At 40.5% G+C, this 18,716-nt stretch overlaps 2 protein-coding genes across 3 annotated transcripts; one reads left to right on the top strand and one right to left on the bottom strand.

Annotated features, from left to right (window-relative positions):
* The first annotated feature begins 234 nt into the window (after positions 1–234).
* LOC118394624 (class E basic helix-loop-helix protein 22-like) lies at positions 235–1,903 on the top strand. Its single transcript, XM_035788028.2, has one exon. It carries the CDS (start codon positions 615–617, stop codon positions 1,293–1,295), a length of 681 nt encoding a protein of 226 aa, XP_035643921.1. The 5' UTR covers positions 235–614; the 3' UTR covers positions 1,296–1,903.
* Positions 1,904–1,979: 76 nt separating this feature from the next.
* LOC118394623 (cytochrome P450 7B1) lies at positions 1,980–17,988 on the bottom strand. 2 transcript variants are annotated; one of them, XM_035788027.1, is made up of 7 exons: positions 17,817–17,948; positions 10,931–10,987; positions 10,570–10,706; positions 9,749–10,348; positions 5,102–5,308; positions 3,997–4,175; positions 1,980–3,615 (listed from the first exon to the last, which is right to left on the bottom strand). In XM_035788027.1, exons 4-7 carry the CDS (start codon positions 10,338–10,340, stop codon positions 3,322–3,324), a joined length of 1,272 nt encoding a protein of 423 aa, XP_035643920.1. In that variant the 5' UTR covers positions 10,341–10,348; positions 10,570–10,706; positions 10,931–10,987; positions 17,817–17,948; the 3' UTR covers positions 1,980–3,321. The 2 variants fall into 2 exon arrangements, with proteins under 2 accessions (XP_035643920.1, XP_035643919.1); XM_035788026.1 differs by lacking the exon at positions 10,931–10,987 and having other exon boundaries at positions 17,817–17,988.
* Between the last annotated feature and the right edge of the window lie 728 nt (positions 17,989–18,716).

Here is an 18,716-nt window from a genome sequence, read left to right as displayed (position 1 = left end):
TATATTCATGTTCAGGCCAAATTAAGCTCATCTGACAAATAAACTCAGATGCGTGGATATTATTTTATCTGAAAGAAAGGCACAGACCAGTAGCCTATGGAGTAGTCCAGCATACACCTGGTCTATGCTGCCCAAAGCCACAGTTATCTTTACTATGCATTTAAAACAGTAGTCAAGTCAACTGATTTGTTTTATGATTGAAACCAATGATTGACACGGGATGTAACCATGATCATCAACCCTGTCATGGCAGCGCACATTAACGTAAACGTTGGGCAATGGCATCACAATGTGGCTATCTTATTACGCATGGGTTGTAGTCTCTCGATTTGGTCCATAAAATAAATGTCTCAGTACTGCCTGGAGTTAATCAAGTAGAAAACTGCCTGGCTCATGCTTTCCCTAATGTGGTGTTTCACTATCTCGTGAAGGTGAACCTCTGAGGGCGCACGGCACTGTGTCATATTAAACAATCACAGGACAAGTGTAACATCAAGATTTAGTAAAGCGTCAAGCAGAAACCAGGGCAAGAACGACTGACTCAACAGGACTGCGCACACAGAACGCTGTATTGGCGAGACCTTCACAAAGATCCAGCGCTTGGACGCAAAAGGATGGATTCTTTCAGACCGGGCTCCAGCATAGGACTGTCTCCCTCTCCAAGAGACCGACAATCACCCATCCGTTTTGATCGGGAGCACTCACAACCGGGAACAATGGCCGGATGTCGGGCGGGAACACTTGGCTTCCCATCTGAATCGTTGTGCGTAAAGTACGGGGAATTTTTAAAGAACACCGCCGCAGCAGCGGAGAGCAGTGGCGGGGAGCAGAGTCAGGATGATGACAGTGATGGCATTGGTCGGAGTGACATGGTGCTTTTTCCAGAGGAAAGGCTCATGGCATCAATGGCCAAATGTGACGCAGCAGGTAAGAAACACAAAGAGCAGAAGGTGTTGAGGCTCAACATTAACGCCCGAGAGAGGAGGAGGATGCACGACCTGAACGACGCGCTCGATGAACTGCGGTCGGTGATCCCCTACGCGCACAGCCCATCCGTACGGAAGTTATCAAAAATAGCCACTTTGCTCCTCGCCAAAAACTACATCCTCATGCAGGCACAAGCACTTGAAGAGATGAGAAGACTTGTCAGTTATCTTAACCATGGACCTGGCGTTACTGCTGCGAATACTGCTGGTGCACCCGGATTAGGGCGGTATGACCAGCAGACAGGATACCCATTCTCTGCTGGCGTTCCGGACCCTTTCAATAGCAATGCAAATCTCTTCAATAAATAAAAATGTCAACAATAAACCTTGAACAGTTGTGTCCGACACTAACAGGGGACTTCAAGCTTCGTGAACACAACTGAATTGACCGGATCAGCGTGACTGACAGAAGTAGTCACATATTACGAGAACATGGAGTTCTATAATATATGACTCTGTTCTGCATGGTGATTGCGTTTCGAAAATAGTTTTACAAAATCTAACTAAATGACAGCTAACATGGTCAAAAATGGTTAGCCGTTTAACAAATTATGTTTAGTCTTATTTAACCATTATGTCCTACGGTACATTTTCTTCCGTTTGATTAGATGCTGTTCGATGGATACATTGTATTGGTGACATAAGATAGATATGTTATGGTCTGTTTTCCAGTAGCCTATAACTCAATGCATGGGCTATGTACAATCAAACCCAAATTAGTTACAAAGAGCAATTGTGAATATTGGGTGAATTAATAGGTAGCCTATAGGCCTAAGTTTGATAATGATATCAATCAATGATAGTTTTACCGTCAAGGACTACATTGGAAGTGTTTTAATTCATCTTTAAGTGCTATTGTACATTTTGTTTTAGGCTATATATCTTTTACCCAAATAAATTCAATACAAATATTTTCATACATGTAATTTGGTCATTAATTGTGTAATTTACATTTCTCTAAATACTATTTAACAATGCAGGCATTTGACAAACTTGAATGGAATCATTTTATTACCAGGGACAGCATTAATGACAAACAACGATCAGAACGCTGTACTCACACAAGAGAGTTGGTCAAACAAAATAATTCCTCTGAGTATGAACCTTGCAGATTCACTGGACCAATTGAGAGAATAGGTCACTATTGGTAAAAATGTAAGGAATATGTAAGGAATACAATTACTGCCACATGCAGAACTGATTTGTCCAGTTTTCATTTATTTCATGAATTGTACATATTCTGTAGGACTCTTGAAATAGGAAAGACATTTGAATGTATAACTTAAATGGTTGGTTATTTGGTTAATGTTATAGAAAAATGAAACTAATAAATCAGTCATGTTTTAGGGACACCACCATATTTACAACATAAAGCTTTTATCACATTGTCCTTTTACCCTGTAATATAGTTCAACTATTTGATTCAACTACTGTTGTACAGTATAGATCAGGGATGGGAAACTTTGACAGTGAAAAAATGTAAAATAATTTGAGTTCATTTCCTGCAATTCTACACATTTTGTCATGTGGTGGAGAGAAATGTTTGCCGTTTTTTAATATGATATCTGAGTGAGAGTGACTAACAAAATCAATGGGGGTCCCGGTCGGTAATTCAACCACAATTACTACAGGTCAAGATAGCTGGCTAGACTAACTTACCAATCAAAAAAATGTATTGCTGACATGAGGTAATTGAGTGACTGACATAAGAGGTGAACTGCTGATGCACAAACACATTTTGAAATTGCACATTGTGTATTCTAATATTCTAACTCAACAGGAAGTTGAGACCCTGACAGTTCCTATTTCAAAAAATATATATAAATGAAATATTATTTCATTTTGCAACATTAATCCAGGGCCCCTATATACCCTGGTATATATGGTTTTATAATGCAAGGCATAATAAACAAACATATTTTTAGTATTCAAATAAAATACTATCTGTTATAATCAGCAAAAACTGTTAACAATTAATGGATCATTCTGTCCTATGGGATAAAACACCAAAGGTCCCTAGCTAGCAGATTCGCCAATCCTGCCCATTGTTAGAGTCTGTCCTAATATAATACATTGACAAATTAGCAATGCATTGCCGTTCAGTCAATAGCTACTTGTGTGAATAATAATCCATGTGTGTGTCCCAAATGGCACCCTATTGCCAATATAGTGCAGTACTTTTGACAAAAGCCCTATGGTTCCTGGTCTAAAGTAGTGCACTATGTAGGGAATAAATAGGGTACCATTTGGGATGCATCCGATGAGAAATCAAATCCATTAGCCACACAGGGCTCAGCCCTCTAGTGTTTGTTCATATACAGATGTCCTCCTCCTCTCAGGATCGACGTAGCCTGTAGCGGATCTGGACATCACTGGTAGGGAGCAGGATGCCCAGGCCAGCACGGCTGGGGTCCAGGGTACACGGCTTCTGCCCCTCCAACACATCCATGTCAAAGTAGAGTAGCAGCAGAGAGAGGAACTGCTTTATCTCATTCACCGCAAAGTGCCTTCCTGGGCACTTAGTGGAGCCCGAGCCGAAAGACATCCGGTAGTACTTCAGCTTCTGGCCGTCCTTATAGAAGTCTGTCTTTTCCTTTCCATTTTCGATGTATCGGTCAAACTTGTAGCTCTGTCAGAGGGGTAATATAAATAAGTATGTAAAACCTTTATTTTTCAGCGCCTTAAATAATAAAAGTTAATATTCTATCTTATTGCATATTCCAGGAATGTTTCCATTTTGCTTAGTCACAGATCATGGCAAGGTTATCAACAGTCACACCCAGATTACATTAGCATGCATGCAGTGACCTTCTGAAGGCCAGTGGGTGGATTCAATCTTTCACAGTCCATGCATTCTGCTCATTAATCTAACCTGTGGACACACACACCAGGTGGTGTGGGAAGGCAATTCAGCAGAACAACGAAACCCCCAGACCAGACACAGTGAAGGCGAGAGAGCCTACAGCCATTCTAGGACGCCCACAGAATCTGAACGATTGGTCTTCTTTACCTCTGGATTCTCGTAGATCCCGGGGTCCATGTGCATGCTCTGGGGATACAGGGAGATGAGATCTCCTTTCCTCACTCCAATGGAGCGCTCTCCCTCCAGCCGCAAGCTGAAGTCCTCCTGGGCCATGCGGATGTTCATGGAGGCTGAAGACAGCCGCAGACTTTCATTTATGGAGCTTTCTGAGAACACAACAGAACAGTTCAGTTAGTCACCAGAGGTATTTTGTTCAGGCCTATCTGAGGTACTTAAAAAAAAAAAATGTAAACCTTGAGTGGCCCAGTACTGACTCACTACTGTACATACACATACTCACACAGGAGGGAAAGCTTTGAGACTTGAAGGGCTATTCGTTAGAAACATGAACTGCTCTAGCAAAATGGATAAAACACAAGCTGAATAATCATAAGTCATACATAGCTTTATTTACAAATGCATACATAAAGGTATCTTGACTAGCAGTGTTTTTCATTAAAACCAATTACAATCTTAAGAGATAACACCATAGGAGAGAATAATACAAAACGTAGCTGAGTACCCCCTATCACTTATAAGAACAAACAGATGTGGAACAGATATTCCACTGTCTTCCCCTAAGGGAGATGACATCATTAGTAGTGTGAGAGAGAGGGAGCCACAGAGAATCTACACCAGTGGCATTTGTCCCTGAGCATGCAGTTGTCAGAAGAGATGAGGCTACAGTCTGCATGGTGGGTGCAGCAGTGTGATTTAATGTGACAGGTACAGAGCCTGGAGGGATTCTTTTGGGGGGTGGGGACAGGAGGATGTGCCTTAAATTGTACACACAGAGCACCTGCCTCTACAGAGTAGGAGTATAATAAGAAGCCCTGTATCTCTTTGTATAGTCAGACATATAAAGGATTGGAAGGCCCTCTCGAAGCCGCACTACCATTGACTCAACTGAACCCTGTGTGCTTGGGGCGGAGACCATTTAACACAATCAGGAGAGAAAATTATATGAAAAATGCTAAGGAAACTTGGACACTGCAGACAAACCTAATCTCTTATGACAGTAGAGTAGCTGATTTGGTTCTGGGTGCTGCGATTAAGACCAACCTAACAATAATACATCATAACAATAACCTACCCAGATTCAGTAGGCTGTCCAGCTGTTCTCTGGTGAAGGTGAGGTCTCTGTTGTGGTGTGTTTCTATTCCTGAGACCTGCAGGACACCATGGATCTCCTCACGCACAACTGCAAGGGCCTCTGGGTGCGTCAGCAGGTAATACATGGCCCAGAAGGTGGCTGGGACTGTGTTTCCCACCGACGCCCATAGAATGGCAAAATGATGAGCTGGGGCAGGTAAAGGTAAGAAAGAGATATTTTAATTAAATTAAAGTTCACAGATGTTAACAAAGGTGCAGTGAAATGCTTGAGTTTCTAGCTCTCACAGTGCAGTAATACATACATAATCCCAAAAAATGCTTGAAGAAAGAAATTAAGAAATATTAGCACAAGCAATGTCAGTCTGGCACAATAAAAAAATATATACACTACCGTTCAAAGGTTTGGGGTCTCTTAGAAATGTCCTTGTTTAAAATAACATCAAATTGATCAGAAATACAGTGTAGACATTGTTAATGTTGTAAATGACTAATGTAGCTGGAAACGGCTGATTTTTAATGGGATATCTACATAGGCGTACAGAGGCCCATTATCAGCAACCATCCCTCCTGTGTTCCAATAGCGCATTGTGTTAGCTAATCCAAGTTTCAGTTTAAAAGGCTAATTGATCATTAGAAAACCCTTGCAATTATGTTAGCACAGCTGAAAACTGTTGTTCTGATTAAAGAAGCAATACAACTGGTATTCTTTAGACTAGTTGACTATTTTTGAGCATCAGCATTTGTGGGTTCGATTACAGGCTCAAAATGGCCAGAAAAAAAGGCTGTCCTTCTGAAACTCGTCAGTCTATTCTTGTTCTAAGAAATTAAGGCTATTCCATGCGAGATATTGCCAAGAAACTGAAATTCTCGTACAACGCTGTGTACTACTCCCTTCACAGAACAGCGCAAACTGGCTCTAACCAGAATAGAAAGAGGATTGGGAGGCCCCGGTACACAACTGAACAAGAGGACAAGTACATTAAGAGTGTCTAGTTTAAGAAACAGACTAGAGGTCGACCGATTATGATTTTTCAACGCCAATACCGATTATTGGAGGACCAAAAAGTCGATACCAATTAATCGGACGATTTTTAAAAATTGATTTGTAATAAATGACAATTACAACAATACTGAATGAACACTTATTTTGGTCCTTCTGTAGCTCAGTTGGTAGAGCATGGCGCTTGTAACGCCAGGGTAGTGGGTTCGATCCCCGGGACCACCCATACGTAGAATGTATGCACACATGACTGTAAGTCGCTTTGGATAAAAGCGTCAGCTAAATGGCATATATTATTATTATTATATTATTACATCAATAAAATCAATTTAGCCTCAAGTAAATAATTAAACATGTTCAATTTGGTTTAAATAATGCAAAAACAAAGTGTTAGAGAAGAAAGTAAAAGTGCAATATGTGCTATTTAACAAAGCTAACGTTTCAGTTCCTTGCTCAGAACATGAGAACAAATCAAATCAAATTTTATTTGTCACATACACATGGTTAGCAGATGTTAATGCGAGTGTAGCGAAATGCTTGTGCTTCTAGTTCCGACAATGCAGTGATAACCAACAAGTAATCTAACTAACAATTCCAAAACTACTGTCTTATACACAGTGTAAGGGGATAAAGAATATGTACATAAGGATATATGAATGAGTGATGGTACAGGGCAGCATACAGTAGATGGTATCGAGTACAGTATATACATATGAGATGAGTATGTAGACAAAGTAAACAAAGTGGCATAGTTAAAGTGGCTAGTGATACATGTATTACATAAGGATGCAGTCGATGATGTAGAGTACAGTATATACATATGCATATGAGATGAATAAACTAGGGTAAGTAACATTATATAAGGTAGCATTGTTTAAAGTGGCTAGTGATATATTTACATAATTTCCCATCAATTCCTATTATTAAAGTGGCTGGAGTTGGGTCAGTGTCAATGACAGTGTGTTGGCAGCAGCCACTCAATGTTAGTGGTGGCTGTTTAACAGTCTGATGGCCTTGAGATAGAAGCTGTTTTTCAGTCTCTCGGTCCCAGCTTTGATGCACCTGTACTGACCTCGCCTTCTGGATGATAGCGGGGTGAACAGGCAGTGGTTCGGGTGGTTGATGTCCTTGATGATCTTTATGGCCTTCCTGTAACATCGGGTGGTGTAGGTGTCCTGGAGGGCAGGTAGTTTGCCCCCGGTGATGCGTTGTGCAGACCTCACTACCCTCTGGAGAGCCTTACGGTTGAGGGCGGAGCAGTTGCCGTACCAGGCGGTGATACAGCCCGCCAGGATGCTCTCGATTGTGCATCTGTAGAAGTTTGTGAGTGCTTTTGGTGACAAGCCGAATTTCTTCAGCCTCCTGAGGTTGAAGAGGCGCTGCTGCGCCTTCTTCACGACGCTGTCAGTGTGAGTGGACCAATTCAGTTCGTCTGTGATGTGTATGCCGAGGAACTTAAAACTTGCTACCCTCTCCACTACTGTTCCATCGATGTGGATATGAAATCTGGTGGTTCCTTTTAACATGAGTCTTCAATATTCCCAGGTAAGAAGTTTTAGGTTGTAGTTACTATAGGAATTATAGGACTATTTCCCTCTATACCATTTGTATTTCATTAACCTTTGACTATTGGATGTTCTTATAGGCACTTTAGTATTGCCAGTGTAACAGTATAGCTTCCGTCCCTCTCCTCGCTCCTCCCTGGGCTCGAACCAGCAACACAACGACAACAGCCACCATCGAAGCAGCGTTACCCATGCAGAGCAAGGGGAACAACTACTAGAAGGCTCAGAGCAAGTGACGTTTGAAATGCTATTAGCGCGCGCTAACTAGCTAGCCATTTCACTTCGGTTATACAAGCCTCATCTCGGGAGTTGATAGGCTTGAAGTCATAAACAGTGCAATGCTTGACGCACAACGAAGAGCTGCTGGCAAAACGCACGACAGTGCTGTTTGAATGAATGTTTACATGCCTGCTTCTGCCTACCACCGCTCAGTCAGATATCTAGATACTTGTATCCTCAGTCAGATTATATGCAATGCAGGACACGCTAGATAATATCTAGTAATATCATCAACCATGTGTAGTTAACTAGTGATTATAATTGATTGTTTTTTGTAAAGATAAGTTTAATGCTAGCTAGCAACTTACCTTGGCTTACTGCATTCGCGTAACAGGCAGTCTCCTTGTGGAGTGCAATGAGAGAGAGAGGCAGGTCGTTATTGCGTTGGACTAGTTAACTGTAAGGTTGCAAGATTGGATCCCCCGAGCTGACAAGGTGAAAATCTGTCGTTCTGCCCCTGAACAAGGCAGTTAACCCACCGTTCCTAGGCAGTCATTGAAAATAAGCATGTGTTCTTAACTGACTTGCCTAGTTAAATTAAGAAAAATACCAAAAAATAAATAAATCGGCGCCCAAAAATACCAATTTCCGATTGTTATGAAAATTTGAAATCGGCCCTAATTAAATTGGCCATTCCGATTAATCGGTCGACCTCTAAAACAGACGCCTCACAAGTCCTCAACTGGCAGCTTCATTAAATAGTACCTGGAAAACACCAGTTTCAACGTCAAGTGAGGAGGCGACTCCGGGATGCTGGCCTTCTAGGCAGCATTGCAAAGAAAAGCCACATCTCAGACTGGACAATAAAAAGAAAAGTTTAAGATGGGCAAAATAACAGAGACACTGGACAGAGGAACTCTGCCTAAAAGGCCAGCATCCCGGAGTCGCCTCTTCACTGTTGACATTAAGACTAAGGTACCACGTTCATCTGTACAAACAATAGTAGGCACTGCTCCAAAACCGCCATTAAAAAAAAGCCAGATTACGGTTTGCAACTACACATGGGGACAAAGATCGGTCAGGAAGTTAAAGCTTGGTTGCAAATGGGTCTTCCAAATGGACAATGACCCCAAGCATACTTTCAAAGTTGTGGCAAAATGGCTTAAGGACAACAAAGTCAAGGTATTGGAGTGGCCATCACAAAGCCCTGACCTCAATCCTATAGAACATTTGTGGGCAGAACTGAAAAAGCGTGTGCGAGCATGGAGGCCTACAAACCTGACTCAGTTACACCACCTCCGTCAGGAGGAATGGGCCAAAACTCACCCAACTTATTGTGGGAAGCTTATGGAAGGCTACCCGAAACATTTGACCAAAGTTAAACAATTTAAAGGCAATGCTACCAAATACTAATTGAGTGCATGTAAACTTCTGATCCACTGGGAATGTGATGAAATAAATAAAAGCTCAAATAAATCTCTACTATTATTCTGACATTTCACATTCTTAAAATAAAGTGGTGATCCTAACTGACCTGAGACAGGTGATTTTGTACTAGGATTAAATGTCAGGAATTGTGAAAAACTGAGATTAAATGTATTTGGCTAAGGTGTATGTAAACTTCCGACATCAACTGTACATAGGGCAGCAGTCTCCAAGGTGCAGGGTACAGTACCCGGGTGGTAGCCGGCTAGCAACAGTGACTCAGGGCAGGGTATTGTGTGAGAGATACCCAGAGTTACTCGGTAGGAGTTACAACTGAAGTTTGGAATGTCCTTGTTGAAGTCAAAGTAGAACATTTTATGTTGTAGGTGTATACAGAGAGAAAAGCATCTGTGTTTACCTGCTTTATCGACATCTCCCAAGGAGTCATACTGTTCAAGCACTGCTGCTCTTTCCTTTATGAACCCTGAGGTGTTGGACCATCCAGACATTCTCTGAGGGTGGAAGTAGTTGATCAGTTTATCCCGAGTGGCCTTGGTTCCTCCCAGCAGAGAGATGGGGATCCTGGCGATGAGGAGGGGAAACATGGTGTCGAACTTGACAAAGTCCTCTCGAAGCGTCACCATTCCGCTGTGTCTGCTGGAATGGGCAGGCTTGCCAAACAGGGTCAGGAAAGTAGCCTCAAACATGATTGAATTGCAGAGTTGGTACACACTTTCAGTCCTCCACTCGCTCTCCCCAGTAAGGTAGTCTTGTCGGAACACAAACATGAGATTTCCCATCAAGCTCTCTGTCAGGTTATTGAGGTTGTCGCCCTGTAGAAGGTGGAAGGACCTCTGGATGTGCTCGCTCATACCGGGGAACTTTCCGCTCCCGACAGGGGGGTAGCCGAACGTCAAGGGGGCCACTTGGTCAGAAAACTCATGGAAGTCCAGCTGTTTTTTATGTTTGATGACATACGGATACAGCAACGGATTCATTATGAAGGTCATGTATTTGCCTGAAGGGAAAATGTGAGGACAGGATTGTATTTCAATAGACATGAAACGTGTGTACTGTCTAATCATATTGTTAGTAACTTTACTATTTTTAAAGACCATTTAAAGACGATTATTTCGTAAGAAGCACAATACATATACATTTCATCAAAATTCCTTTGATCCTTTTTTAACCATTTTTAACTATGATCAAATGTATACATTAAACACCACTATTACCCACCAGCAATCAGCACAGTAAATACATCTCCATGTTTCTCCTTATGCACTGCCAGAAATCTATGTGCATTCTTCCCAAACTCCAAAGCCTTTCCAACGAACGGGATCCAACCATTTATAAGTGGAGGCTCCCCATCTCTCCTATAATAGAGAAGAACATAAGAAATGTGTATTTTACATTAGGTAAAAACAGATATACAGTATGTCATATCAACAAATATATCCATCAAAAATCTTTCAGATGAAATAAGAGAAAACATAGATCTGACTGATTCAAATACAATATAAATGCAAGCCTAAGTGATTAGAACTTAAGGACAAAGAAACTACAAACATCTTTGCAATATTCATGAGACAAGGCGTACCATGTGATCAGGGGTCTCCCAAAACTTCAAGGTGGATTGGTAGCAGCTACAACTCTCCTTTACCACATACAGTGTAACAACAAAAAAATACAGCAGCTACTGGTCAGCAAGGTATACTGAAGAAATCATTTAAAACCTGAAAACACAGACATGACACAGAGCATCATCTCAGACCGAATTAGCTGACAGAGCAGGAATCACTCCAGGTTTATAAAGAGTATCCAGCTCAAACAGCTGTATATTAAGTGAATGCAGATGGGAAAAAATTACAAAGGCAACATAGGAGTGAGTCCTGCATAGCAATGTCATAGCTCAGAGCGATTCCAGGAAGAGTTAGCTGATTATTTTCCCAAGGAAATAACATGGGCGGCAGGGTAGTGGTTAGAGCGTTGGACTAGTGGCCGGAAGGTTGCAAGTTCAAATCCCCGACCTGACAAGGTGCAAATCTGTCGTTCTGCCCCTGAACAGTTAACCCACTGTTCCTAGGCTGTCATTGAAAATAAGAATTTGTTCTTAACTGACTTGCCTAGTTAAATAAAGGTAAATTAAAACAAATCGTTCACTCTATCCTATAGTTCAAATTAAATATTATCTTCCTATCCGTATGTAGCTCCCTTTGAGGCTCATCACATGGTTTCTTTTATTTTCAAATCAACAAGCTTTGACAAACATTTGCCATTTAAGGCTATCAGAATCAGAGACAACAAAAATATGTTTCTGTCCCTAGGCCAAGGAATGTTATGATGGGCTATTAATAACTGTGGTGTCGGCGGGTGCAGTAACAACCATGCATTAGATTTGGCCTAAAGAAATGCTGGGGGCAATTTGTTGATCCTGTCAACAGGACTTATCCACCCACACACACACACACACACACACACACACACACACACACACACACACACACACACACACACACACACACACACACACACACACACACACACACACACACACACACACACACACACACACACACACACGACAGGCCTAATATTTACTACACTTTAAAGCTAGGCTTAGGCACAGGACATTATTTCTCCTTTATTGTGGATGATCTTGCGGAAGTGGCCAGAAAACTAATACAAAACTAGCTGCTTCAAAAAGCTATTATCAAATATTTTGCTAACACTTTACGTGATATGTAGCATTCATAACACTTTTATATGCATGACATAGAATCATAATGCCCTTCATATTATGATCTTTGAAGCGTAGGGATATGTTTACCAATCAGGATTCATTTGACCAGTTAGGAGATAGAGCTGGTGAGACATTTGCTTATATAGTCTATAGCCACAGGGTGTGTACACTAGACTATTAGCATACAGTGGCTGACCTAGGGGCACAATGTTACCCGTCATCTTATCCCATCTTTGCCCTATAGACACACAATGTCAGTGGGTTATCATACTGATGAAATTGAGGCAACATTGTAAGGTGCATTATCCTACAAAGCATTGTGCCATTAAACAAATAGATAGGCTAACTGTTACATCATCCTTCCTTTGCTGTGTATTTGTTTTTGGAAACACGTCTTATGCAAGGAAGTATCTGTGTATCTGGAGCTGACTTGGTGCAGCACAGATCAGTCTTCTTTGCCACAAAATAATGCATGAGATCAACAAAACAATACTAATCTGTGCAACATCGGTGCTAAACTAATATGTGTGCTTATCCATCCCAGGGCTAGTGTGGAGAGAGCGGGTCATGAGACGATCTGCTATCTGTGAGACCTCAAGCTGACAAGTCTCAGCCCAGGCTTACTTGTTGTTGCTATGCTTGTGCCCCCCCACCTAGTCCACACTACTGCCTGCCAGCCACTTGTCAGAAGCAATCAGGGAGTCTGATAGTGTCTGCCAGCAGTGAGCACATTTGAAGAGGCCAGCATCAGAATAAGGACCCCATGCATCAGTAACAATATTAGAACAGATGTCCACATAGCAGTGTATCAATTAGACCGCTTCTTCCTGATTCGGCTCATAACGCGGCTCGAACCCAGGACATCTGCCTTGCTCGTACACCTGACTAGGGCTTTTACAGTGACCGTATTACCGCCACACCTGCAGTCAAATTCCACCCTGATCATTTAGTCACGGTTATTAGGCTTCTCCAAGCTATGATGCTGCTGATCATTAGTAGCCTACCAAACTCGCTAACTGCCTGGTACTCAGCACTCTATTGTCCCTCTAATCACTCTGACATCAAGCAAAATCGAATCAAACATTTCACGAGAGCCCATGTTGCACAACATTTCTATAGGCTATGCAAAAAAAATCGAATCAAAAAAGAGCACCCTATCCGCTTTCTATAGGCTAGGTCTACTATATATTTTTCTCAACATTCCTAATATTAAGCACATTGCTTCTCTTTACAACTGGAGTACAGCCTACGTGGCTGGCATGAAAATAAACCACGGGGAAAAGCCTCCTCCATTCGCTATTTAAGTACATAGATGACGTATTGTTTTCCCCCCTACCTCCTGCTTCGAGACAGGTGCATGATAATGGCCCATTGTAAATCCCCAAAAATGTACACATATTATTTAGTATATGTAAAGACAAGATGAAATGAAGAATAGTCTGATGGGTGACAATATTAGCCTAGTACTTGTGAATGATGCTCCAGCTTGTGTGCAGTAAGGCAAGAAACGGCACATGCCTTTTTTGGAGTACTTTTTCAAATCATAGTCCCACACCTCATGTTGCCTAGCCCATAGGCTTATATGTTTTGGTAAAGTTTGTATCACAATTAAAGTGGCCAAATAACTTAAAATAACTTAAAATTAAGCACAATCGGTGTAGAGCCTAATAAGCAGTTTCAAGTTTGGGGAAGATCATTTTCACTACGGGGGATGGGATAGTAGACATAGGCTAGTGCTTTTGCTGTTTGTTAGGCCTACTCATCTTCTTGGCGGACGAAAAGTAAAACGTGGAAAGTTGTATAATTATTATATTCAGCCCAAAGGCACAAGGGCCACAAAAGGCAAGGATTTTTTTGGGGGGGGATTACATCCACACAAATGGGATGCCACTGGGAAATTTGAGGTTTTATCAAGTACTTGTCAAATTGTGAATAAGAGACTGATGAAGTGTGTACAGCCAGCACAAAAAAAGCAGAGCTCATGCCTTTCATGCAACTTATTTCAAAGCATTAGAGTCGCATCATGCAGCCTTACAATGTATTAAAAATCAAAACATATAGCCCAACGTATGTATCACAACTAAAGTTGGAAAATACCTAAATTAAGCATATAGGAGGACCTGTTTCTTTCTCTTAGTGATAGCCCACCTTTTACATTTTTTTTATTCTAAATGTCATACCCAAATCTAACTGCCTGTAGCTCAAGTCCTATGTGGACAACTACAAATACAGAGGTGTCTGGTTAGACTGAACTCTCCTTCCAGGCTCACATTAAGCATCTCCAATCCAAAATTAAATCTACAATCGGCTTCCTATTTCGCAACAAAGCATCCTTCACTAATGCTGCCAAACATACCCTAGTAAAACTGACCATCCTACCGATCCTTGACTTCGGCGATGTAATTTACAAAATAGCCTCCAACACTCTACTTAGCAAATTGGATGTAGTCTATCACAGTGCCATCTGTTTTGTCACCAAAGCCATATATACACTACCCACCACTGCGACCTGTACGCTCTCGTTGGCTGGCCCTCGCTTAATATTCGTCTCCAAACCCACTGGCTCCAAGTCATCTATAAGTCATTGCTAGGTAATGCCGCGCCTTATCTCAGCTCACCTGTCACCATAGCAGCACCCACCCGTAGCACGCGCTCCAGCAGGTATATTTCACTGGTCACCCCCAAAGCCAACTCTTACTTTGGCCACCTTTCCTTCCAGTGCTCTGCTGCCAATGACTGGAACGAATTGCAAAACAATCAATGGAGCTGGAGATTTATATCTCCCTCACTAACTTTAAGCATCAGCTGTCAGAGCAGCTTACCGATCATGGCACCTGTACATAGCCCATCTGTAAAGAGCCCACCCAACTACCTCATCCCCATATTGTTTTTTTTGTTGCACCTTTTTGTTGCACCCCAGTATCTCTACTTGCACATTCATCTTCTGCCGATCTATCACTCGAGTGTTTAATTGCTAAATTGTAATTATTTCGCCGCTATGGCCTATTTATTGCTTTACCTCCCTAATCTGACTACATTTTAGATGTTGACAATTAATCGGAATGCCCTATTAATTAGGGCTGATTTCAAGTTTTCATAACAATAGGTCATCGGCATTTTTGGACACAGATCATGGCCGATTACATTGCATTCCACGAGGAGACTGCGTGGCAGGCTGACTACCTGTTATGCGAGTGCAGCAAGGAGTCAAGGTACGGTGCTAGCTAGCATTAAACACATGTTATAAAAAACAATCAATCTTAACATAATCACTAGTTAACTACACATGGTTGATGTTGATGATATTGCTAGTTTATCTAGCTTGTCCTGTGTTGCATATAATCGATGCGGTGCCTGTTAATTTATCATTGAATCACAGCCTACTTTGCCAAACGGTGATTTAACAAGCGCAGTCATGAAAAAAGCACTGTTGTTGCACCATTGTGTACCGAACCATAAACATCAATGCCTTTCTTAAAAATCAATACACAAGTATATATATATGCAGCAGTTTGGGCCGCCTGGCTCGTTGCGAACTGTGTTTAGACCATTTCTTCCTAATAAAGACAGCCAACTTTGCCAAACGGGGGATGATTTAACAAAAGAGCATTTGCGAAAAAAGCACAATCGTTGCACGAATGTACCTAACCATAAACATCAATGCTTTTCTTAAAATCAATACACAGAAGTATATTTTTTTAAACCTGCATATTTAGTTAAAAGAAATTCATGTTAGCAGGCAATATTAAACTAGGGAAATTGTCTTGCATTCATTGCATGCAGAGTCAGGTTATATGCAACAGTTTGGGCCGCCTGGCTCGTTGCGAACTAATTTGCCAGAAATCTACCTAAGTATGACATAACATTGAAGGTTGTGCAATGTCACAGCAATATTTAGACTTATGGATGTCACCCGTTAGATAAAATACGGAACGGCTCCCTATTTCCGGATTTGACCATATTAATGACCTATGGCTCGTATTTCTGTGTGTTATGATATTATAATTAAGTCTATGATTTGATAGAGCAGTCTGACCGAGCAGTGGCAGCAGCAGCAGGCTCGTAAGCATTCATTCAAACAGCACTTTCCTGCGTTTGCCAGCAGCTCTTCGCAATGCTTCAAGCATTGTGCGGTTTATGACTTCAAGCCTATCAACTCTCGAGATTAGGCTGGCAATACTAAAGTACCTATTAGAACATCCAATAGTCAAAGGTATATGAAATTCAAATGGTATAGAGAGAAATAGTCCCCATAATAACTACAACCTAAAACTTCTTACCTGGGAATATTGAAGACTCGTGTTAAAAGGAACCACCAGCTTTCATATGTTCTCATGTTCTGAGCAAGGAACTTAAACATTAGCTTTTTTACTTTCTTCTCTAACACTTTGTTTTTGCATTATTTAAACCAAATTGAACATGTTTCATTATTTATTTGAGACTAAAATGATTTTATTGATGTATTATATTAAGTTAAAATAAAATAAAAAGTGTTCATTGTTCATTCAGCATTTTTGTAATTGTCATTATTACAAATATATATATATTTTAAATTATAATAATAAACATTTTATTTTTACAATTTTAGCAGTACCGGCTTTTTTTTGGTCCTCCAATAATCGGTATCGGCGTTGGAAAATCATAATCGGTCGACCTCTACTACATTTGCACACACTGTATATAGACTTTTCTGTTGTGTGATTGACTGTACGTTTGTTTATCCTATGTGTAACTCTTTGTTGTTTGTGTCACACTGCTATGCTTTATCTTGGCCAGTTCGCAGTTGTAAATGAGAACTTATTCTCAACTAGCCTACCTGGTTAAATAAAGGTGAAATCATAAAAAGAAAAAAGAAAAACATTTAAATGGTCCCAAAACTTCAAGTTTTGAGAACAAAGAGTTACACATTACACCTATCTGGTACTCCATGCAGTCTACTCTAGTCTATAGAGCAAACGCTCAAAGTATTAGAAATAGTTCAAATGGTATTTTAACCCACCAGGTCTGATCCTCAAATCAAATCCTGTGTATCTGCTAAATGACTCAAATTTACAAAATGTAAGACATTCATTAACTACAACCCACTGTGTTAGAAAGGGGAATTAATACAGGTCTTTAAGATTATGCAAACTATGGTCAAAGAGCAAACTCAGTGGTATACATAGGCTGATGCCATAGAATATTTACATTGTTACAATACTATCTATATCCCTCAAATTCAGGTCTAGAACTTAAAGCCCATTGTTCCCCTCTAATCAGGGACTGTGAACTTGTCTAAAATGTACACACATATGAGTGTGCCGAATTTGAAAAAGGCTTCTCATGTTCTTACACAAGTCTGACGCTTTGTCACAATAATCGATTGCTTGATATTAGTCACATAAAGAAAGAACTTGTGTTTAAAAAAACTTGGCCAGGATTCTCCAACAAATATGTTGATCAACTTCAAGGGTTTAGACAAAAGTTTAATTCCTAACATACAGCAACCAACGCGAACACCAACAAAATTAGGCATGGTAGCCACTAGGCAGGGTAGCCTAGTGGTTAGAGCGTAGGACTAGTAACTGAAAGGTTGCAAGTTCGAATCCCTGAGCTGACAAGGTACAAATCTGTCGTTCTGCCCTGAACAGGCAGTTAACCCACTGGCCGTCATTGAAAATAAGAATTTGTTCTTAACCTAGTAAAATGTTCTTTGCCTAGTAAAATAAAGGTAAAATAAAATAAATTAAAATCCACCACTTACCTTGTTCTCCTGAATCGCACGCTGAGTAAGTAGAGAGCCAAAAAGCCGAGAAACAATGGTAAAACAAACTCTAACATTTCGTTTGGAAATGATCAGACACTCCACAATAAATAAAGCCAAGGGAAGTTGTAATCGACAGCTGAAATCAACCGGTCTCAGTCCTACTGGTCGATAAGTTGCTAAATGACGTTATGAAGTTATGACGCGATGACGTCATTTCGTAATAACGTAAAACTGCGTCATTACGTAGAATACATACTCAAATTGACTGGCCATCTCGGCGAAAAATATGATTTGACATTTGTTAGTTTAGATTTGTTTGTTTATTATCATATATTTCTATTTGTAAAAGTAATATAAACACAACGCATTTTATATGATCACATTTTTATTTTTAAATACAACACATTGAATGATTGAACAATTACACATGATTGAACAATTACATTTTATTTATTTTCTTTTTAACTAGTAAACCTACACATTCTGAACAATTATAGTTTTAAGTAGTGTATTGGTAGTTAGTTAACATGCTACCTAACTGATCAACAATTATAGGTACAGGGTACAGTTTATACAGTGGGGCAAAACAAATATTTAGTCAGCCACCAATTGTGCAAGTTCTCCCACTTAAAAAGATGAGAGGGGCCTGGAATTTTCATCATAGGTACACTTAAAATATGACAGACAAAATGAGGGGAAAAAAAATCCAGAAAATCACATTGTAGGATTTTTTATGAATTGATTTGCAAATTAATTTTGTGTCATTTAGAGGGGAAATGTGTGCATTTTGGCATTTGGGTCACTTTTCAAAAGTTGCTAAAAGTTCCAAATACATTTTTAAAAGTTGCTACATTTGTTGCTAGGTGCTGTTTGAAAAAAAAGTTGCCAGGGTACTCT

This window comes from Oncorhynchus keta, chromosome 15 (genome assembly GCF_023373465.1).
Source record: "Oncorhynchus keta strain PuntledgeMale-10-30-2019 chromosome 15, Oket_V2, whole genome shotgun sequence".
In the NCBI taxonomy this organism is placed as follows: Eukaryota; Metazoa; Chordata; class Actinopteri; order Salmoniformes; family Salmonidae; genus Oncorhynchus; species Oncorhynchus keta.
The sequence above is the reverse complement of the archived record's forward strand: the minus strand, read 5'-3'. Positions and strand labels throughout refer to the sequence as shown.

What these genes read in the sequence shown, in the direction of transcription:
- LOC118394624 (XM_035788028.2), top strand. Translation starts at nt 615, where the DNA reads ATGGATTCTTTCAGACCGGGCTCCAGCATAGGACTGTCTCCCTCTCCA.
- LOC118394623 (XM_035788026.1), bottom strand. Translation starts at nt 17,893, where the DNA reads ATGTTAGAGTTTGTTTTACCATTGTTTCTCGGCTTTTTGGCTCTCTAC. An exon ending in GTGCGATTCAGGAGAACAAG is followed by an intron (nt 10,707 to 17,816) that starts GTAAGTGGTGGA and finishes TCTCTATTATAG; the next exon opens with GAGAGATGGGGAGCCTCCAC. An exon ending in ATTTACTGTGCTGATTGCTG is followed by an intron (nt 10,349 to 10,569) that starts GTGGGTAATAGT and finishes TTTTCCCTTCAG; the next exon opens with GCAAATACATGACCTTCATA.